At 42.6% G+C, this 23,288-nt stretch overlaps 2 protein-coding genes across 2 annotated transcripts; both read left to right on the top strand.

The window, feature by feature from the left end:
- Positions 1-1,441: 1,441 nt before the first annotated feature.
- LOC117732658 (protein bicaudal C-like) lies at positions 1,442-6,427 on the top strand. Its single transcript, XM_034535727.1, has 7 exons — positions 1,442-1,743; positions 2,638-2,690; positions 2,952-3,163; positions 3,460-3,490; positions 3,841-4,561; positions 5,271-5,475; positions 5,748-6,427. Exons 5-7 carry the CDS (start codon positions 4,243-4,245, stop codon positions 5,764-5,766), a joined length of 543 nt encoding a protein of 180 aa, XP_034391618.1. The 5' UTR covers positions 1,442-1,743; positions 2,638-2,690; positions 2,952-3,163; positions 3,460-3,490; positions 3,841-4,242; the 3' UTR covers positions 5,767-6,427.
- Positions 6,428-16,150: 9,723 nt separating this feature from the next.
- On the top strand, positions 16,151-21,271 carry lrrc29 (leucine rich repeat containing 29). The gene is made up of 11 exons (XM_034534657.1): positions 16,151-16,204; positions 16,969-17,040; positions 17,088-17,378; positions 17,999-18,178; positions 18,461-18,766; positions 18,958-19,174; positions 19,405-19,562; positions 19,651-19,866; positions 19,950-20,162; positions 20,268-20,485; positions 20,576-21,271. Exons 1-11 carry the CDS (start codon positions 16,151-16,153, stop codon positions 20,742-20,744), a joined length of 2,094 nt encoding a protein of 697 aa, XP_034390548.1. The 3' UTR covers positions 20,745-21,271.
- Positions 21,272-23,288: the final 2,017 nt, after the last annotated feature.

Below are 23,288 nucleotides of genomic sequence, written 5' to 3'. Positions count from 1 at the left end.
TTTCATATAAAATAATAATGAAAATAATTGGAAGTTAGTAAAGAGTATTTATCACAACACTGGACCCTGTCTAGTCAACTATACCAGTATTTTAAGTGAAGTCAACAGGCTGCTTTTCAGTAACAAATTCTGCAAACGTAAACAAATGTCCGCTTTAAATATCCCATCGGCATCATTTAAGAGCGAGCACATAAAGCGTGCGTATTTAATTACATTCACCCTGATTAAAGGGTTAGGAGACCAGGGGTCAAATCTTCCACAAAACAGTAGCAATAACACAAACTGTAATTTGTAATGTATTCCTCTTTTTAATGGATTGCCTTGCTTTATGCTCTTATAGTCTTCCTGTCTCTATAGCTTGGTTGAAGCAGTAATTACACAACTGAAACAAAGTGGTAAAACTAAACTGAAGTTGGGCCAGAGAGTTTTGCTGTGTGATCTAAAGTCACTGCAAAAAGAAAGAAGACACTTTTCTTGTCACACTTTTCATTTACCATTTTAGAAACATGTACCGCACAGCACAATCACATCAGTGTATAATCTGTCTCTCCAGTCTGCTGCAGGAGCGCATAGAGATGACACGTGTGGCTGAAGAGGTGGCCAGAGAGACAGCTGAGATGGCCATTAGACAGATGGCCAGTGAGGGGTCCATTAGCCTCTCACTGGGGAGTAAAGAGCTGCTGCAGGAGGAGCCTGAAGAAGAGTAAGAACTTGTGTTCAACTGAGAAAGTGTTTGTTTTGCATTTCTGTATTTGCCGAGCATCCTTGTGAAGTGATGTGACCCTGCGTGTTCTCTGTGACCAGGCTGCCAGTGCCACAAGAAGAGGAGAGCAAAGTTGACCACTGTAAAGTCACAGAGTAAGAATGCATATAGTCTTACCCACCCTCAACTTCCTGTAGGACCCTCGATTCAGTTAGTAGAATGTGTAGCATATTGCTCTTGTGCTGTGCCGAATGGATACTTAAGAGTTTTATATTGATGTTTATAAATATATATATTTACAGAGTTCGGAACTTAGAAAATATCGTGATGACTACAAGCTACATTTATTGTTGCAACTAGTGGAGGTAGAGCGGATTTAAATGACTTTTTATATTGCTGGGTATAGTTCAAACTGGAACAATGCATCGTCTGTAATAAGATGATCATGTGTTTACATGTGCAAAGTAACTATCAGATACTATATATCACTACACGAGTTCCCTCTGAAATGTAGTTGCGTTGAGTAGAAGTTTAAAGTAGCATGAGAAAGAAAGCAAAGTAAAGTGCATCCGGGGTGCAAGTAGCTGCATGAAAGTAAACCGAGGTTCAGTCCTGTGTATTCAGCTCCCAGTCTGATCCAGCAGTCATTGGGCTGTCAGCTCCCAAATCCCGTGGGATCTCGTTACATGATCTTCGTCGCGCGCTGCCTCAGCATCACACGACCGTGCCATAGCAACCACAGCTTCCCTTGGCAACGGCTGATCTCCCCCCACATCCCCACACCCCCGCTTAACGGTTACCCGGGTAACAAAGCGCACCTGCTGCTGCTGGTTCATGTCTGGAGACGCACGCAAGAGTAGAAATGATGGACGGAGATATAACGGGACTTTTTTATTGTTGTTGTTTTTCTACAATGTGTAAAATCCCGTGATCTGGTTCACGCGACCTCAGAGTTCATGGTACTTATCGTGTCTCGACGCTCGTGGACATTTTGTGTCTCGACTGCTGACGATTAACGCGCGTGAATATTGACAGAGAAAGTGAGTATCTGGTGAGCGCATCATCGTGTTTAGGTACTGGACTAACATCTGTCGTGAAATGAATGACGTCAACCTGTTATTTAAAACTAACTTCATGACGTAATGAGCGTCACAGGCCGAGAAGCTTGCCTGTTAAAGGTGGTCAGTGGTGTTATGCTAACAACGAGGAGATAACAACAACAACCAGCTGACACTGAGTAAAGTTAAGCGTCCACATGTTGACACTATCAAATGCAATGAGAGCCACGATGAAACCTGTGTGTTCTGTTTCTGTTATTCAGTCAATACTAAGTTAGCAGACAACAAAATGTATTTAAAAAACTTTTACATTCTGCCTTTTAACCATCATAAGGGCAGTCTATAAAATAATAAGTCATCTGTGTCTACATTGGGACTTTAATTCAACATATCACATATTGAAATGTGTGCTACTATTGCAGATAATAAATCATGTTATTTCTGTAATATCCAGCCACCACAGGGCTTGAAGCGTGGCTTTACCCATGTCATAATTTTTTACACTTTTAAAAGTGCGCCACATCCACTTTCCATCCTCAAAACCACTTCTATGTGATTTAACCTCTCTAAATGGAGCCAAAAATAATCAGAGTGTGCAAACAAGATTCAATGAGCACATGCAAATAGACTAAACATGTCTGTCTGTGTTTGCAGTTGTTGTTTTACTCTCCCAAATAGCTGAAAGCGTAACATTAACATTCTGTATTAGGTGTCCCCTAGAAATACCAGCATGTTCATCCTAACTGCAGTCCTCTTTTAATACAACCTTCATTTAATGGATCAAGTTACTGATCAGTGGGCTCAATGTGGGGAACCTCACACTACACGGTGGAACGTGATTGGTCCAACTCTTGTGTCACCTGTCCTGTCCTGCAGAACAGAACAGAGCCTTGCTGAGGAGACTGAGGAACCTATCACCGAGGAGACAGGTAGAGAATCAAGACCAGTGCAATTTCTTTTTGTATTTAAATTGTCAATATAGTTCCCTACAATACTGCCAATAGCCCATTAGATTGTAGAAAATAATCACAAAATCAAAGTAGCATGCCATATTCCAATAATAATATTATAATAATAATATCTATAAATGCTGTTTACCCCTACATCTTATATGCCATAGTATATTTCTGTACTGTTGCATATTCTAATGTTAACATCTCATGAACTCTATAATTAAATAAAAAATGTAGAGCCAAAAGAGGAAGCAGTGCCGCAGCAGACCTCCCCCTCTCCACCTCCAAGTCCTGAGCCAGTTCAGATCTCTGAGCCTGAATCAGAACCAGAACCAGAAGCAGAGAGCAGGACCCAGGAATCCCACTCAGAAGCTGAGCCCGTAACCCAGCAGCCGCAGAAAGCAAAGGAAGAGGGTCAAAGCGCTGACGCTGACAAAGCTGGTGAAAAAGTAATGTCCACGAGTTTAACATGCACGCTGATGAATGTTTCACCTCATGACACTTTCTGTTAAAGAATCCTTTCCCTCCTTTCCACCTGTTTTACCTACACGTTATCTTAATTTATCAAATAATCTATACACAGAACTCTCATATGTTTAGCCCATGCAGGACCGAAAGGAGAACTTGATTCATATAATTATTTAGCCTCAGGCTCATTAAAGTTCATACACAAATGTCATATCCAAACCCAGCTGATGCTCACCACTCCTCTGCCATTCATTCATATGATTTGTGATTTTTGCAGGAGGAAGAAGCTACTGGGGACGGCTGTGGTGGTATGTACTATTCTAATTTGTTGTGTTTTTTTGTTGTTGTTTGTTCTATATATGACTGCGGTTAGAGCTGCTATACCACGCCTCTACTTAGCAGACTGGCTGGTTGTGTTTAATTCACAAGCTGCTTAACTGGCTGCTGTTTTACATCCACACTCCCACGATGTTGATGTCATTACTGTTAGTGTAAATGTTGCCGGGCGACTGCAGGCCATGGTCACTATGTGATCCACTTGTCTAGAAGAAGTCTGACTTTGTCATTCGGACGGACCACCATGCCTGTCTACTGAAGCCATCTCCCGCTTCAGTCCTGCCTGACTGTAAATCTGCCTATCTGCCTGTCTCCTCTGTAGCTCCCGTCAGCTGTGATGCATTTAAGAGCTGCCTGATGCGCATTCCTCACACCTCCGAGTGCCTCGGCAACATCAACGCGTTCTTCAAAGAGAACGGCATCTCCACTCCCAAAATACCTTCCATGCCTAAGCTACCCACCCAGCTCTCTGATGTTACCAAGTTCTTACCCACCCTCCCCCCTGAATTGCGCCAAGAGTTCTCGCAGATCCGACTAACGCAGATCCCCCGAAATATTGCCCAGACTGTGACTGAGTTCTTGCCCAAAACCCCAGAGGGTTCAGTCAGCCTCAGTCTTCCCCAGAGCGTTTTGAACATCCCGCAGAAGCTCTCCCAGTTCCCCAGCCAAACGCAGCAGTACTTCCTCAATATCCAGAACCGCCTCAACAGCCTTATGCCTCAAGATGCCTAAGAAACAGCAACAGCAACAGCAAAAACAGCAGCAACACAACAATCACCAAGATGTTGAACTGAACCGGCTCGTACGACACTCCCCTCTTCCTCCTCCTCACCACCCGCAGCTCCAGTCCCGCTCCCCGTCTCCGTCCTCCCCCAATGGTAGCGCCCTCGAATTGCCCAATGTCCCATCCTACCCACGCCTGCCACCAATTGTCAGCCCCCCATCAAAGCAGCTCAACTCACCCTCCCGTCAGCTGTCAGGTCTCTCTAACCCGGCGTTCTTCATTGAAGATGACTCAGACATTTCAGCAATAAGACCCACAGGTGACTCTCCAGGAGTGGAAGGTTACATGTGTTCCATCGTGAGATTCCTCGTAGATACCTGAACTCAGCCAGAACAATAAACAGTTGCCTCATAATATGTGGCATCAGTATAAACTAGCTCTGTTAACCTGGAACTGATTGGTCCTAAACTATAACAAAGAAATGTGCAAACAGTTAATGATCAACTGAGTTCAGATGTCGTGGCGAATTCACTGAAGGTGTGTTCAGGATCATGAGCACGCTGTCAGGGAAGAAAAAAGTGGTGGTTTTGTGTTGTGGTGGAATTGTGTATGTTTATGACTGCCCTCCAGCTCCATATAACTTTGTTGCAGTCTCTAACAAAGGTATATGGAGATGGAGAGGAGGCAGCATACTGACTGCTGACATTATATGAGGACCATAGAATTGTGCCAGTGTACCATGAGTCGGATTAGCTCGACTGAATGAGTGCCACATGAGTAAGCTCGTCCTCTCGGCTCTCTTATACATGGCCGAGTTCACAGGTGAGTCCTGCTGCATTAGCCCGATGTCGGCCCAGGTAAATCTGCTTCTCTCTCACACTGTCTTGCCCTGCCTCTGCTTGGAATTGCCATGTGCTTTTGGCCCTGGCAGTGCTGTATGACAGTCCCATTTTGTCCTAGATACACATACATATATCATCTACGAGGCTCTTTATTAATCAACAAAACGTGTTTTTCAACCTCTCCAGAGAGCTCTAGCCTCAGCCATCGTCCAGCAGTCAATGTAGAGGATGTTGACTCGGACCACGAGAAAGGAGGGGAAGGAGGAGGAGGAGGAGGAGGAGGAGGAGGAGGAGGGGAGGAACAGAGCAATATCCCACAAATCCTCACCCCTCAGGACCCCAAAATTATAACCCTCACTGTCCCTGTGACCCCCTCCAGAGGTCGTCAAAGGTATGAAATACTGCCACTAGTGGTTTATGTTACCTGCTATTAGGACAGCAACACATCTTATAACTTACAAAATATGATGTTTTTTACTTTTTCACATCTAATGTTTTACCAAGCAGTTTGTGCTGTGTATTAAGTAAACACCAGTGTTGGATTATTTATGTCATATCGTAACATTCTTTGAGAGGCTTAGTTTAGATATTAAAAACAGTTGATCTGGTTGTGCATTACACTATTTTTAATCTTTTCCTCTCCCCTCATGCTTTCATCTACAGCAAAGCAGATAAAGAGTAAGACAACTGCATGGATCGTTTGAGTTGTAGTGCTTCTTCTTTCATTATTCTTTTTCTCCAGTGAAACCAAACACACACATAATGTATACGCATTCAAGAGATTATGTTATTTGGGTCAAGGTGCAATCTTTTCTGTTGGCAGGTGAAGGGTTTTCAACTAATATGAGATCAGGTTAAATAATGCAACATTGAGAAGATAATAGATTGCAAAACATTTGCTTATAAAATACAGATAATTTCAGTGATATAATTATATTTTATCATCATTTATGGTTTTAATGAATTCTTAATAAATGTATAATTTGGGGTAGAACTTTGTCATGTTTTCCCTCTGCTTTGTGCTGTTTGAAATGGATCTACTGCCCTCTACTGTCTGTTGTACGCTCTGGATTTCAGTGTCCTGCAGAAACATTGTGTGCTGCTTAGGAATATTGGAAATATCTTTCTATTTGGTCCCACGGTTGTGAAATTGTACTGCACAAATAATGACACACACAAGATGTTTATGCAGAACACAGTCGGTCACGTGAATCATTGTGGAGCTAAATTGTTTGTGTTGTTTTCTGTTCACTTTTGCATGGTTTTCACAGATCTTTGTTCTTTTTGGCTGTTGTGTGGATATTGTCATAATATAGCAAAAGTCAATAAATGGATGCATCACAATCTTCCACTTGTATCATCACTCATGTCACCTACCTGTAGACATGGATGGATTACAGAACGGGCCTACCTGGTAGAGGCCCAGGGGCCTAAAGGGTCAGGGGCTCAAAATGGTGCTAAAAAAGAAACACACAAATAGAGAGCAGCAAAAAGACAACGAACATACAAAAAATAGAAGCAAAACTGGCACACAAAAAAACAGAAAACACCCCAGAAAGATACACAATAATCAGAGAGAAAATTACTCAAATTAGATGCAAAACGACGGATATGAACTCTCTCAAAGTAAACCCTTTGAGTTTGAATGTCCCATGCAGACAGGGTGGGAGCCCCCTCACATGTCTGTGCCCAGGGCCCCCCGACTCATAATCCATCCATGCCTGTAAAACACTGTAGGTTATTATCTTCACTTGTATGTTTTCACTTATATATGTTTCTTGGATTAATAACATGCCTTCCCTGGCACACAAACCCTCTCTCTCTCTCTCTCTCTCTCTCTCTCTCTCCCTCTCTCTCTTTCTCTCTTTCTCTCTCTCTCCTGATCCCTTTTTCTTGAACACACACTCGTTCCCTGCTCTGACCATCGCTGACAGTAGTGGAAGGAACCGTAGGACTATCTGGACAAAGATGTAAGATATCAACCCTTGTTAAAAACTGTATTGACTCTATCTCTCTATTCACACAGCGTGGTGCCGAGTCATAGACATAAAGTGGATGTAATCTATAGCCATTCATTAATCTTTGCTCATTCACTCATTGAATCATAATGTTAGGTGGTTATTGATTTGAATTCCTCACAGTCATGAATACAGAGTGAGCACAAAAGGCAGAACTCATCTTAATGTATGTCAATAAATAGATTCTGTGTCTTATTAACATTTACACATGCAGCCACATCGCAGTGGCCTCTAGTTTGACAAAAGGAAGCAACGGTGTAAGTGAGGCAGCACTGTCTCAAAGTTGAACCAACGACGTTGCTGTCTCTACTTCACTCAAACAGTAGGACCCTTCATTCTCAAAGTGAAGATGATGATGATGATGATGAAGGAAGCATCCCTGTCAGAGCCTGGCCCAGCCAGTCCAGCCTGCACAATTCAGATGACATGTGAGCGCTGTGCACACACACACACGAAATTAAGACGTGTTTTGGAGTTTTGGAGTGCCGACATGAGGTAATATGGACATTCATAATAATTTTTTAAAATCATCATTATCTAACTTTATTTTTTTCCAAGACTGAAAGAACGTCCAGCGTCTTCAGCCAGTCAGACCAGTACAGTGGTCAACGAGCGTCTGCAGGAGCTGGTCAGGATGTTTAAAGAGAGAACAGAGAAGGCGAAGGAGAAACTCATTGAACCGGAGAGCTCAGATGAAGACAGCATCATCCCCTGTGAGTTAGAATGTGTGTCCATCGCTCTTCTTCACCTCCAAACACAGTACTGCGCTGGTCTTTGGTGCTGCAAGGGACACAAAGCTCAAAACCTTGCATCCTAACATACACAAGTGGTACGTAGATGATATATATTGTATTTTATTTCCTGGTTGAAAGAGTCCGCCTCGTCCAGTCGGGAGATGTCTTCTGTTGTAGCTTCTTTCCATGCACTTTCATCCCTGACGTTGTTCCACCAGTGTCCCTCATTCACCCCCTGGGGTTTCCCAAAGTTGATGCCTTAAGGGAGGGCCAAGGGTCCCTTAAGATTTGTTGATTTACACTTACACTAAATCTTTTTTTTATTTATTTCCCCATATAACAACTCTCAGACCAATTTGCTCTCACAAAATGTCTCTTTTGATTTTCTTTAAATTCCCCTCTCACTTTCCTTCAGCTCCTCCTCAGCCTGCTCCTGGAGCTCAGCCGGTTGACGAAGGAGAGGAGGAGGCACAAGCAGGTCCATCGGGGGGAGGAGGGGGGGGAGGAGGAGGAGGAGGAGTGGAGAGTGGGGCAGAGGAGGAGCAGTCCAGCCGCTGCTGCAAGGTGAAAACTCCCCGGTGGATACAAGCTTGTGTGCACTACCGCTTCCCTGCCAGCATCGACCCTTTCACCAGTGAGAACCCAGCCGAGCGCCACCCGCCGCCCCGGCACTGTTCAGTATATCTCCTTTTCCTAAACTACTCAGATGAACACACAGAGTTTATCTGGTAGCTCCTCATTTTTTCATTCCCACCGGTTCTGGCAACATTTCTAAAACATCACATTGAATTAAATGTATTGAGCTGCTGAATGCTCATCCAAAAATCCACTGAAGAAACACTCAGTCGTTCTCTGTTTTACATGTTCTGTTAATATGCAACCAGAATGCAATGATTAAACATTATGAGGTTTGGGTAAAGGAGAATCAGCTGCACAATCTTGTTACTATAAAGACACCTGTCTCCTTATCATCTGTCATTTACCCTTTTCTCGTCCCTTTTTTCCCATCCACAAGGACGTTTTCCTATCACCATTACTCCGTTTGTCTATCACCATTCTGTCTCCTTTAGCACAAAAACAACTTCCAAATTATGTAAATGTTTGCTTTATAATTCAGATTACATGCTCTTATTCGAAGTGAACAGCATGCAATGGTAGTATAGTGACCACCACTTTTTCTGTGAACACTGAGTAACTTCTGTCTTTCCTTACTTTCGATTCTCCTCTTGTCTATTTTCCCTCAAATTTGTTCACTCTCTCTCACTCCCTTCATCCTCTCCTCTTTGGCCTTCTCCTCAGAACCTAATGTACGTGCTTGTGGATGTTGTTGGTCGCTCTGGCGTGGAACTGGAACGTGTGGTTCATCCCAGTGCGCTGGGCCTTCCCCTACCAGACTCCAGACAACATTTATTACTGGCTGCTGACCGACTACCTGTGTGACCTCATTTACATCCTGGACATCACCATCTTCCAGCCTCGCCTGCAGTTTATCCGTGGAGGGGACATAGTGGTGAGTGGTGACGTTATAATCCCTGTCGTTATCAACAGCTGAAGTGACATTTATCATATGAGTGTTCATTATATTGATACAATATCAAGGTCAGCAGAAAACATCAAGTTATGTCCTACAATAAGTCAATAACGTAATTATTGTGCCAGGCCTAACGTAGCTAAGTAAATACAATGTCAGTTTAAGACCATAATACAGTTATACACTTACCAGGATCATAATTTAGATCTGCGGTTTTGTTTTTCATTACAGTGTGTCAAAAAGGACATGAGAAAGAATTACATGACAACCAAACGTTTCAAAGTAAGTACATTTCTAGTTGTATGCGGCTTTACTTGACATATTAGTGAATTTGTCTTGAAAGTGAGTGAGGTGGCAGCTTCTTGTTTTCAGTTTGATGTTGCCAGTCTTGTTCCCCTGGAGCTCTTCTATTTTAAAACGGGCATCAACCCCTCTCCTTCGCTTACCCAGGCTGCCTCAAGGTGAGGTTTATTACGCTTTATTCAACCATTTCTCTGTGAACATCCGTTCACAACCTGTTCCAGTATCAGCATTCTGGTAACCAGCACACTAAGAATCCTTCCACATGAATGTAATAAGCTGCCTCCACACAACAACGTCACACTGATGGCACCGATACAAAGGACACTTCATTTTCAAGGCTCTACATATCTGTTCTGAGGAATCAGGTTGCAATTATTCCGATTTCACTTTTAAAATGTCTGATAGACAATTTTGAAACCAAAACTCTTCCAATGTTTTTTTATCCTGTTCTATCAATGCCTCTCTAGATCAACTCCTTCTTTGAGTTCAATGAGCGTCTGGAGGCCATCTTGACCAAAGCCTACATCTACAGGTCAGCTGGAGCCTGATGGTGTCTTTTCTTAGTCCTGGACTGGTGTCTTCAGTACAAGAGAGTGAATGCAGCCTTACTGCATCCTCTGTGTTCTATCTCTGTCCTCAGACGAACAAATGACTGGTTTCCGTTTGTGCAAACGTGTTGCTCTCTCCCTCTTTGTCTCTCAGGGTGATCCGCACCACCACTACCTCCTTACTGTCTCCACTGTAATGCCTGTCTTTTACTACTGGGGCTCAGCATTCACGGAATTGGATCACAAGTGGGTGTACAATGGTGAAGGCAACAGGTTGGTAGGATAAAACATACACACACAAACTACACACATACACACGAGCTAACAGCTTTTTTTGTTTTGAAGATTAGGACGGGGTTTAAAGGGCATTGACAAGTGCACAGCTGTTGAGATAAAACAGAAATGTCAGACCCCAAAGAAGCAAAGTAAAGGCCAATGAGGACGATGTCGACTCATGTAATGGGAAATCTCACTCTGTTCTGTGATACTTACACAAATCATCTCCAGTATACCTCCAGTTGCATCTTTTGAGTTCAATTACACATCTCATTCATTTGAAAACCCATCATGTTCATTTTCGCCATGTTCTTGTTCGGTCTCTTTCTAACTCCTCCTTTTGTCTCTGCTCAGTTACATTCGCTGTTACTACTTTGCGGTGAAGACCCTGATCACCATTGTGGTCTGCCAGACCCACACACCCTGTTCGAGATCGTCTTCCCAACTCATCAACTACTTTGTTGGAGTCTTTGCCTTCTCTATCATGATTGGACAGGTAGGTATAGAAGTGTAATGGAGACGTGTGTGCCTTCCACCTTCCACATATGAACCTTAACATTTCCGGTGTGTTATGCATTTTATGGTGCACTTCATTCATGAAGCAAAGACACCCATATGTCATAAATGTCTTTGTGCAAGGGTGGTGTTAAATTAGCACACGTGTTTTGATCTCTCAGATGCGTGACGTGGTTGGTGCGGCGACAGCAGGTCAGACCTACTACCGCACATGTATGGACAACACTATCAAAATATATGTCCTCCTATCGCATACCCAAAGACGTGCAGAACCGTGTCAAACTGGTACAACTACACCTGGCAATCGCAAGGCATGCTGGGTAAGGGAGCATTATCTGTGCCCATTCACATGTATCCGTAACGTCTGACCTTCAGTCACACTTTTCCTATCACTGTCCGCCTTCCAGATGAGCAAGAGCTGTTGAGTCAGTTACCAGATAAAATGCGTCTGGACATTGCTATCGACGTCAACTACTCCATCGTCAGCAAAGTCCCTCTTTTTTCAGGTGGGAATTCTGGGGAACACATGAAAAATCGCACAAGTCAGACATTGATCTGCGAGTGTCCTCATCGAATGTGTGTTGTTAAGCTAGTGCCACTCAGCCAGAGGTCAACCAGAGATCACTGTTGTCTCTTGTATTTCTTGTCCTTCCTCTTGACCAGGGTTGTGACAGACAAATGATCTTTGACATGCTGAAAAGCCTGCGCTCTGTTGTCTACCTGCCCGGGATTATGTCTGCAAAAAAGGTAAAAGGCAAACTCCCCTCTTTTTTAGAAGACAAACCGTATGTGGCAACTTTTAAAAAAATGTTACTACTTGTATTGCTCTCTGTCGCTCATCATCTGCCTCTCTCTTTTCTCTTGCTCAGGGCGAGGTGGGTCGCGAGATGTACATCATAAAGGCAGGGGAGGTGCAGGTGGTTGGAGGACCAGATGGGGAAGACAGTGTTGTCACTCTCAGAGGAGGATCCGTCTTCGGAGAGATCAGGTGAAGAGATTTTTACAGGTTGTGATGAGTGAATTTTTTATTTATTTATAAGATTAAAGAAACAGGATTTTTTTTATCTATCTCAGCTGCCAGCTCTGAGAAATATCTAATAACAGGAAAAAGTGTTATTTTCACTAGGTTTGGTTCTAAATCTTTTGCATGAAATCTCCAAAATGATGCATTGAAAAAGTGTAGTAGACCTCTGCATTCCTGAAATTGAAAAGTCAAAATGTATTTTTCAACCATCATTTCTCTGATTGGCAGTTTGCTCTCAGTAGGCGGGGGTAACAGGCGCACAGCTAATGTAATCGCCCATGGATTTGCCAATCTCTTCATCCTGGACAAGAAAGACCTGAATGAGATCCTGGTCCACTACCCCGAGTCCAAGAAACTGCTCCGCAAGAAGGCCAGGTTAAACATCCATGAAACCACAATAACAATTACCCAAAACATCACTGTACTCTCTGCTTTGCATATATATCAGATAGAGAAACCAACGTGTTCCTTGGTCTGCTTGTATGTAATTATTACTTAAGTCTGTTACCATCTCACAGGAAAATGCTTACCAAGGGAAAGAAACTGAGTCCAAAGAAGAGGCGAAGGATCCCACCTCAGGTCCCGCAGCCCCTGTCAGATCAGAAACACCCAGACTGCTGAGAGCAGCCCTGGAGATGGCAGAGAAGTCCTCTGACTTAAAGGAGCTCTGGCTAAAGTCAAAGAGAAGACGAGCAAGTCCAGTGTCTCATTACAGGTAAACATAACAAACCAAATACTATATGCACATGTGGCAGAGACAAGAAAAACCTCTTCTTTAAATAGTAATATTAATCTCTTCTCTTCTCTTTTAGCCCTCCTTCTCCTCCTCCCTGCCTCCTCCATCCCCCCACCTCCAGCTCCGGACCTGACAGAGACGTGGACACACCATCACCCATGTCTACCAGCTCCGCAACGCTTCGTTCAACCTCCCATTGCCCCAACAACAACAACAACAACAACAACAACTCAGTGAGGCCTCACTCTGCATCAAGGTGCCACGGTGACGCAGACGAAATGCTCGCCGCGGAACACAGAGAGGAGGGAGTGAGCGGGGTGGATGGGAACGAGGGCGGGAAGAGGATTGGAAAGAAGTTGTGATCCTTCTTTTAAAGGACAAGGACAAAGAGAGAAACGGGAAATGGGAGTGTTTAAAGGGGAATGAAGAAATGCTCTCTTTAAAGGGAACATAGAGGAATAAACAATGCAAGGGGTATGTCCGCTACGAATTGACAGAATGGGGGAATGAAAGAGAGAACAGTCGTTGTTAATGAACACGTAAAACTGCTTTGTCTTGATGTCAACCTGATCTGCTGATGGAGTTAGGTGGGACGGCGTCATTGCAAAAATATCAAGGTAGTCCTGTATTCCACTCTGATCTATGACCTATGACCACTAACCCATTTTGTAAGTTATAGCCTTGTAACCCACTATATTGTGTCACTTTTGTGTCAAATATCATCAACATAACATGAGCTGTTGTAGGATGCGCTGCGTTAACCACCAGAGGTTCTTTCAACCTCCACACACTGTGTTTATCTTCATTGAGCTCATCTTCATGAAGCCTTTCCTCCTCTGGTTAACTCTTCAGAATTCAAGCACATCTTCATCATTTACACTGAGTTCACTCGATGACGATGAGTGGATTCTGTGTGCATAGTTAGGCCACAGCTGTGAACTTAGATCAGTCTTTTCTACAGAACTGAACTTCTTGTCTTTCCAAAACATACACAAATGTTTTTGCTGTTGTTGCCTGCTGACTGTTGGATTATTTAGTAAACTTGAAATAACAATTTGCCTTACATGTGTTGTCACTTACCTTTATGTTTTGTTGCTGTGAGTAACTAATGTATTTACAAGTGGGTCTGAACCACAGCACAGCCCTAGTAGACCTGCATTTAAGGTTGTAACAACATTATCTTACGTACCTCCATTATAAGATATGTTACAAATCATGTTGACAGGTCCCATATTATTATATATAGATTTAAAGTCTGTCTTTGACTATCAAAGCTTTAAGCTTTGCAAGCTAAAACATCACCTCTTTTTACCTCCAGACATGCTAATCAATGCAGTCGATATATCGATAATCACTAATGTAAAAATGTAGCCATCGATACATGTAATACCATTGTTTTACTTATTTCACAACTAAAGTTAACAATTGTATGTCCCTGTTTTCTTCTGATTGTTTTGTACAATAATGTTTTGAGATTTAGATGAATCACACTTTCCCGATTTGTTGTGTCCTGACATGTACATTCATTCTAATAATGGTAAATATTTAATTTGTGCTGTAAATGTGTTAAGGACTCAGTAATGATGTCAGATGTCTATTTTTTTGTATAGATGGTTTATTTTATTGATAGAGCCCCAGAAGAAGAGCCCGTAGACCAGCTGACCATACTGCCAGACAATCTGTAGAAAAGATTATCAATGTCCTTTATGGATTGTGTGTGTGTGTGTGTGTGTGTGTGTGTGTGTGTGTGTGTGTGTGTGTGTGTGTGTGTGAGAGGGAAGAAATGTGTACATAATGGACTCAAATATGTGTGTATTATAATGCCCTTAACATTTTGTCACATATGTATGTATGCCTGTCTTTTGTGAATAAATGACCTGTTTCAGCCTAAATAGTCCTGAGTTTTATGTTTGATCTGCAGTGACCCATTTAGGATCAAGAAGCTGACCCACAAACCAAAACAGCAACCACTAACAGGAAGCTATTTGCGATAATGTTGTTGTTGAAGATATAATGTGATCACTGGTTTAACACAGTGCTGTTTTCTTCATTCAGCTTTATACTGTTTTTTTGGGGTTAGCTTATTGAAATGGACTAATTTGCAATGATGGCATGCCCTATCATTTACATTTCGGATATAACAGCTACCCAGTTCTTGGTAATTTCCCTTTGAAGGCAAATGGTATCACAATGACTAATACATTTGACAGTTAGTGACGTCAGAGTGTACTAACTGACTTAATGTTATAAAACAGGGGTGGGCAATTCATTTTCCCAAGGGGCCACGTGATAAATTGGGACCGTTGTGGAGGGCTGAACTTCCATCCATTTTCAATACCGCTTATCCTCATTAGGGTTGCGGGGGTGCTGGAGCCTATCCCAGCTGACATAGGGCGAAGGCAGGGGACAGGCCGCCAGTCCATCGAGGGCACATGTAGGGACATACAACCATTCACTCTCACATTCACACCTATGGGCAATTTAGAGATCAATTAACCTGCAGCATGTCTTTGGACTGTGGGAGGAAGCCGGAGAGCCCGGAGAGAACCCACGCTGCCACGGGGGAGAACATGCAAACTCCACACAGAAGGACCGCTCCGACCGGGAATCGAACCCGCGGCCCTCTTGCTGTGAGGCGACAGTGCTAGCCACTACACCACCGTGCAGCCCCGGGCTGAACTTAATTCTGCTCAAATTGTATTACTTTATTAAAAAACAGTCAATTATATGGTTTTGAGCTGCTACGGTAGGGCTATGAACATGTAAAACATGACATTTGCATACCTTTAAACCGTCACAAAAGTGTAAGATGTATGTTAAAGATTAACTTTATGCTTTTGATGTTTCAGTTTGAACACGTGCATTGAAGTCTGGTTGAATGTGTGAGGTGAGACGTGAAGGACAGCTGCTCATCCCTGGAGAGTCAAACTGTAGTCCTTTAACACACTGAGCACAGCTTTACCTTTGACTTCAGTAAACACACACTTAGGTGTCTTGTTAAATACACGTACATCGCTTTCAAGTAAAGCATTGCCGAAGAAGCGATGAGACATGAGGGGAAACCACATCTCCCACAATGCACTGCCGCTTTGACGTCAGCGTTTACTCTGCGGTCAGCTGGTCCAACTGACATCAGGTGCGGATGGAACGTACAGCCTGTGTTCAGTCAGTGCGTAGAGCGAAGTAGCTTAGTGAGCTGGCGGTAGGCTGCCATTGATCTGGTATTGGTCATTGTATCGATTAGTTAACTGTCAGAATGATATGAACGGCTCCCCCGTGAGCTGAAACGCCACCTTGACTGCAGCAGCTAGCTAGTGAATGGCTAACTGAGCCACTTGTGATGGTCTGGAGTGGTTTATCATAACGAAGGAGAAGCAGATATGGAAGACTGCAATGAGGAGGACGTCATAGAAACACCTGCGCTTCCTCTGGAGGTGAGTGACTGGAGGACTCCACCAACACCTCTCAACCAGGGATCACGTGATACCCCCTGAGACCCGCAAGAACAAAGGTTTATTTAGAATATTTGTATTGCCTTTTTCAAAACATAATTTAAGTAATTTGGATGTAAGAAACACAACATATGTATGTATATATTATCGATAAGAAAGATATTTTCCACAAAAAGTAGATTAAACCGTACGATTTGCTAATAATAAATGAATACAAGTTATTTGTAATTCTTTCTCATTTGATAATATTGGAAAAAATATGAAACCTGCTCTTCTAGTGCCTGGCTATCTTCCTCCTCATCACCTGATGGCTCCGAAGAAGAAGCAGAAGCAGATCAGGGCGTGGGTTAAAATGTGTATTTTAAAAGGCTTCCTATTAACGCATTCCTAAAATGGTCACATAATAAAGTTGAGAAAGTACAGGAAACTACATACTTGTGAGAAACAGTAACAATACGTTTTAATAAATGTGACCACTTAAGTATAAAACATGCTGCTATTCCCGTCATTTTGAAAAGACGTGATGGCTCTGCTGGCCGTAGGTGTGTTTCATGACTAGAAAGCCCAGGATGTGCTACCACAGTGAATAACCTGCATGCCCATATGGTGTTTGAAGTAAAAGGCCTAGCTGACCTGAGGACAAAAATGAATTGCTGTAATGTGAGTTATTAAAATGCTGTCAGAGGTCCCTGGGGGTGATTTCTTTTTATTGTGATCTAATGCTGTATTTCTATCCTTTGCTGCAGATCATAGTTTACATCCTTCGCTTTTCTTCACACTTCGGACAGGAAGGAAGCCTCACTAGTCTGCCGCAGTTGGTAACTATGCCAGTCAGGACTTTCACTTCAGGTGATTTGCTTCAGAGCATAATGCAGGATACATCTTCATCATAAAATACTTCATAAGCTGTATAGCCTCACAGCTTTGTTTACTTGACAGCTGCCGTTGGAAAGGCATCAGTGTGAACGCTGTAGGCGAAGTAAACCCCGTGCTACTGCTCTCTCTGTCCCTCTTTGTGCAGAATAATGTCACCTTCTGCTTCCCGGCCTCAGCCTCATCCCTGGAGCTGATCAGGGGTCTGGGCAGAAAGTCCCACTGCAGTCTTATTATCAGCCAGCTTGATGGGTTCAGCATGTCCAGATCACTGCTTCTGGAGGTGCAGTATGCTATTACCATTACAAATATTGCACTACTTGGGTTAGCATGAATTCTCATACATATTGATATTCTCCGGCCTTTTCATAGCTGAAGGTAAAAGCTAAGGACATTAGTATTGACTACATGATTATAGCTAGATACTATTGTAAAATAAAACCCACTTTATGAGGCCAAACAAGACAGACTGGACGTAGAAGTGGATGAGGGAAACCTTTTTGATTGCCTGTGTTTGCATGTGTCTTCCCCCTGTACTGAAACAGTAGACTTTGTTGCAGAAATGATATCGCTGCCGTCATGTGATTTAAATTAGCATTGCGATTTCTCTTCAAATGATCACATGCGCAGTGGCGCAGAGAATTCCTTCCCCCTCCTGAAAAGCTAACGGTGTAGTCAACCAGAAACAAGAAGTGTACATGTGTGTATTTGCATGGTAGCACTCTTATCATTTTGAATTCCCGTTTGACCAGGACACAGTACAGTCATAATTAGAAACATTGTGGTCCAAAGTTCAGAGCAGCTGCAGGTGTTACTGCATTATTCACCCGTATCACGCTTATCGTGTGTGTGTCATTGAATTAATGGACCTGCTATTTCTTTTGTATTTCTAATCTTTTTAAGGTGGGTCTGTGTTTGGGCCCTAAGTTGGAGAGCTTGGCCCTGCCTGGGAGCAGTGTAACGGAGGCCTCTCTGCTAGCGCTCCTCCCTCGCCTCACCTCCCTTCGCAGGCTGGACCTCAGGGCCCTGGACAGCCTCTTCATGTCGGGGGCTTTCCTCTCCAGGGAGGAGCACAGACAGCAGGTATTAGACATTGGATTATGTAATAGTGACATGGCGGGCTGAGGGAGGCCACTGTTTAAAAAAGACCTGCACTGACTATCTTACAAACATGTCTCGAGCATAAACTTTCATGTATATCTTTTGGGATACCATGTTTGAACAAGTGATAATAATCACCAGGGTGACAGATGGTCAATTCTGCATAGTAGATTTTTTTCTTGTCATTGTGTTTGCACAACATTAGGGTTTTTCCAGCTATGATAATGCTCCAGATTCAGGTCAAACTCCATCTTCTCGTTCCAGGTCAGGTCCGCTCTGTCCGGTCTGGAGGAGCTGGATCTGTCCGACCTGCGTTACCTGTCCGACCTCACCTTCAATCGGCTCACCGGCTGTACCCCTCGCCTCCGCCGCCTCTCGCTGGCCGGCTGCCACATCGCCTTCGAGTTCGACCCGTATCGAGGGTGCCCGGTGGGAGACGTGAAGGATTCGTCAGCTTTGCTGTCACTGAGGAACTTGCGAAAGTTGTTAACGGAGCAGAAATCCACCCTCGTAGCTCTGGACCTCAGCAGAACTTCTATTACCCCTGAGTCACTACGCACGATTGCACAGGTCAGGTTGCCTTTAGTCCCGGCAACAGGTTCTTCATATCTATGTCATGTACCTATGTGCTGGTTTATTCAGAGACAATACTTTATTCTGTTCATGGTTTTTAATGTGCTCTTTAACTCCTTTGAAGATAAGAGTTGCTTGTCCTCAGAGAAAACACATTTTGAGTCTTTTTTGATGTTTGCTGTGTTCAGGTTCAGGATTTGGTGTTAGAAGAACTGTGTCTGCATGGCTGTAAGGAGCTGACCGACTACTCAATGGAGGTTCTGGTGAAGCACCAGCCGAGCATCCAGAGACTGGACGTCAGTGCCTGCACTGAGCTGACCAGCAGGTCTGTAGAGGCCGTAGCACGGGGCCTGAAGTCAATGACACACCTCTCCTTGTCCCGCAATTGGAGGATCACTGAAAAAGGTACAGATAGTATATTTTAGTTTTTGTGTGTATCATACACTTAAAGATTAATTCATAAATATAGCAAAACTAAAAGTTGTAACGCTTTGATTAGTGGCCATTAGAAACCTGGGTTCATTACAACTGACAGCATTAGAGCTGAATCAGAAATGTATATCATAAAGAATGTTCAAGGCTTTTCTCTGGCCAGGGGATGCTACTCGTGCCTCACATCCACATGTCGTCCACAGGCCTCGCTGACCTTTTGTCTCTGTCGTCCCTGAGGCGTCTGGATCTGTCTGAGTGTCTGCATGTCAGCGGAACCGAGATGGTGAAAGGCTTGACGGGATCGTGTGCTGCCAGAGCACAGCTGGAGGCACTCAGCCTCAAGGGCTGCCCCTACATCAGGGTCCGTCACTATATGTGTGTGTGCTTACATGTGTGTCTGTGTGAAAGAAATACATGGAAAAAAACGTTCTTCTCCTTCCTCTCTTCAGGATCTTGCAGTTTTCTCTCTCACCCAGCTCCTCGGGGAAACTCTCCGTGAGCTCGACTTGACGTCATGTGTCAACATGACTGACTTGTCTGTGCACGCAATAGCCACATACCTGCAGAAGCTGGTGGTTCTGCGGCTCGGCTGGTGTAAAGAGGTCACAGACCGGGGTCTGCTCGGGATCGTGGAATCAACCAAATGTGAGCCTGACCAGGAGACGGTGAGAACCATAGGCATGCGAAGGCTGTCACAGAAGTTTACAGTACCTGTACCTTTTGTAGTAATAAAAGTGCCTTTCAACAGGGAGACAAGGGTCCCATGTTCACCCGGACCTTTGGCAACATGGGCTTCTTCAAGCCTCCACGTTTGTCATTTGAGGAGCGACCCAAGCTGCTGACACAGAATGACCTGCAGCAGTTCAAACAGCAGGCTGGAGCTTCACTATTAGCTCTCAGCAGGCTGCAGGAGCTGGACCTCTCTGCCTGCCCCAAACTCACTGACAGCAGTATCACACAGGTTGGAGGCCAAGGAGAGGCCGAAGAGAATGTTGCTTTTGGAATGCAGAATATAAAAAAATAAAACAAAAAGATCAGGATTTAATACTGTATCTCATCTCTTCAGGTGGTGCATTACTCAGACCTTCGCCGTCTGTCTCTTTCCATGCTGCCGGGGATCTCTGACGCCAGCCTGGCGTCGGTAGCTTGGCACTGCCGCAGCCTCACCAGCCTGGCACTCAGCCACTGCCCGGGTATCAGTGACCGTGGAGTGGCACAAGCTGCACCGTACCTACTCAGGCTGCAGCATCTCTACCTCTCCTGCTGTAACAACATCACCGACAGGCGAGTGGCACACAGCTCCACGTCGACTGTATCTGTAGCCCCAGATTTGCGTATAAAATCCTGAATTCTTGACCCTTTTAAACCCCGCAGATCTTTGTTCCTGCTGTTGCAGCACTGCAAGCGCCTGCAAACACTCGACGTCTCAAGGTGCAAAAACATATCCGTAACAACTGTGGAGCTCCTTCAATCTCAGCTGCCCTTCCTGGAAAATGTCCACTACAGATTTATAGGTGGGGCTGATCCGACCCTCACACTCTGATTGATTGATTGATGGAATGTCCTCTGCTGGATGACTGCTGGTCCTTTTCAGTAACTACACCTTCTGACCAAAGTCTGCTCTGTGAGTTGGGCTCTTTTACAGGTCAGCAATTTGCACAGGAACTGAAGGAAATGTTGAAACGGTTGCCATTTTACAGTGGGAGCAACATGTCACCTGAGTGAGTCTCTTCAGCGTGAGGCAGATGCCACTTGTATGACACTAACGTGGAAGTATTTTTGCCTGTATGGTCAACATTTCATGTTTGTTTATGCTTGGATTCAAACAAAAAGGCAGGGCAGACAAAAATGTAACTGACTGATAAAGCATGCACCTGCACCCTAATATTCAAAGATCATCAAGTGTTTGGTGATTAAACATTGTGTTTATTTTCAGTTTATGTGGTGCATTATCACAGAGGGCACAGGTTTCATCTAAGTATGTGCACAATTATCTGTTCAAACCAAAAGAAACCCTGAAAGAAAAGAAGAAAATAGTACCACAGTATCTAATTATAGTGAGAATGTGAATTGTTGTCTTGACATTTGTTTTTATGAGGCAGATGTCGCCCCAAGCAAAATACTTTGCTCATTGTTTTAATTGTCTTGAAGTAAAAAGGTGCTTTTATCTAACAGTAAAATACTTCCTTACCTGAAGGTTAGGCAGAGAAAAATGAAAGACGCTGTCCCATAAGAAATAATTACATTGAGATCGAAAGACCTATACAAATATATAATAAAATAATATATCTTAATGTAATTATACCTTTTAATAATTTCAGATTTTCTTTTTTTCTTGCTTGACATGAGCAAATGTCTGTGCAAGGTTTTGAGCAGTAAAAAGAGGTAAGACTTAATTTATAGCTCATCCTGTATAACATTGGCGAATGTACTTTTTGATTATTTATTTTTTAACAGGAGAGATTTTTCTAACTGACAGTTCTGTCTTGCTAACGTAGAAGTTAAGATGGATATGAAGGGAAATAGTTGTCCTCTAGGCAAAGATACATATTGAATAGTGCCCTATACTTCAATACTGCAATTTGAATATCAAAATATATATTTGTTAGAAAACTAGAGTGCTTTTCAAATACAAAGTTGTCAGAGGGAGAGAATTCACAAAAAAGAAAGTACATTTTACTTAAAAGGTATGTCGGATTTAGTGGGATTTATAAAAGAAATTGAATATAATGTTGATCATTTTGTTGTAATTATTGTACGATGACCTAAAACTAAGAATTGTTGTGTTTTTGTTACCTGTGGAGGGAGTTCACTGTCCGGCATGTAGCACTGCCGGGTCTTTTTTTAAGACCAATCACTGGCTCTCGCGAGAGCGTTTCCCATTTCTACGTCACCTGACGATGATGATGATGATGATATGTATGATGGTATGTTGGTGCTGGTCAAGCTATCACATGTATTAAGAAACTTGTACAAAACAAAAAAAGGTGGTAAAGTAAGCAAAATGTATAAAACGAGGAGAAAAAAGATTTTTAAAGTGAATATGTAACAAAGTATACAAGAATACTTATTATTATAAATACTTATATTTGTACACACCATTAATCCTTATGGAGGGCAATATTTCAAATTGTATCTCTTACCATGTTTAAACTAGACACTCCAAGCTCCACTATTATAGATACTGTTACCACCTTTAAAGATTTTTTACAGATTTTTGAAATTATTTTTTGTTTTCAAATTATTTTCATTTCTATACTCTCCATTCATTCTCTATTTAATTTCATACAACTTATATAACTATAATAAATATAATTTATTTCTTACTGACTCCATACTCGTTCACCTTGAACATTTTTGTTTTTAAGGTCTAAGCATTTTTTATTTATTTTTTATCCTCCTGGTCTCCTTTTTTACATAACCTAACCATGTACATGCCATACTTTCTCACTACACTATATTACTTTTTCAACATACTATATACTATGACTTTATTACTTTTTTTGACACAAAATAAACAATGAAAAGTAATCCTAGTGCGTCGAAAGTCAGTATAGCAGCAATACTATGACTTTTTAAAAAAAATATAGTGCACTGTACTGTATTATATAGTGTGTTGAATTATACAATATAATTTAATGCAGTAATTTAATAACGTTCAATATACAATTGAGTAAATCTGGAAGCTGTCCTTTTCATTACTTATATTAATATAATGAATAAACAAATGTCAATAAGATGGCATGCACGAGAAATATAGAACAAAAATTGTTATAATAATCATCCACCTATAGTAATCAGTTTGTTCTGGACAAACATGATCACTATAATGCTACACTTACATTTCAACATTTAACTATGATAGCACCGATTGTATTTTTATATGTGTTATTACTAACTAAAACTACTAAATATGACAGCGTATTTAGTGTTCATTTCCTGCAGAAGTGCCTCCACTTTAGAACTACCAAGTTGCTTTAACCTTTGGAGTTTGGGCGTTCTTTCTGTGTGCATGCAGCCCTGCAGTCTGATGCCCTTCAATAGTGATTGACAGGGTGTTTACTTATGCTACATAGGATCAACTGGC

This window comes from Cyclopterus lumpus, chromosome 6 (assembly GCF_009769545.1).
Source record: "Cyclopterus lumpus isolate fCycLum1 chromosome 6, fCycLum1.pri, whole genome shotgun sequence".
Classification (NCBI taxonomy): Eukaryota; Metazoa; Chordata; class Actinopteri; order Perciformes; family Cyclopteridae; genus Cyclopterus; species Cyclopterus lumpus.
Note: the sequence above shows the minus strand (reverse complement) of the source record. Positions and strands in the feature narration are given on the sequence as shown.

Excerpts from the sequence above, each read along its gene's own strand:
- lrrc29 (XM_034534657.1), top strand. The coding sequence starts at position 16,151 with ATGGAAGACTGCAATGAGGAGGACGTCATAGAAACACCTGCGCTTCCT. Across the intron at positions 17,041-17,087 it reads TCACTAGTCTGCCGCAGTTG|CATAATGCAGGATACATCTT; the intron begins GTAACTATGCCA and ends TTTGCTTCAGAG. Across the intron at positions 19,867-19,949 it reads GTGAGCCTGACCAGGAGACG|GGAGACAAGGGTCCCATGTT; the intron begins GTGAGAACCATA and ends GCCTTTCAACAG.
- LOC117732658 (XM_034535727.1), top strand. The coding sequence starts at position 4,243 with ATGCCTAAGAAACAGCAACAGCAACAGCAAAAACAGCAGCAACACAAC. Across the intron at positions 4,562-5,270 it reads TTCAGCAATAAGACCCACAG|AGAGCTCTAGCCTCAGCCAT; the intron begins GTGACTCTCCAG and ends CAACCTCTCCAG.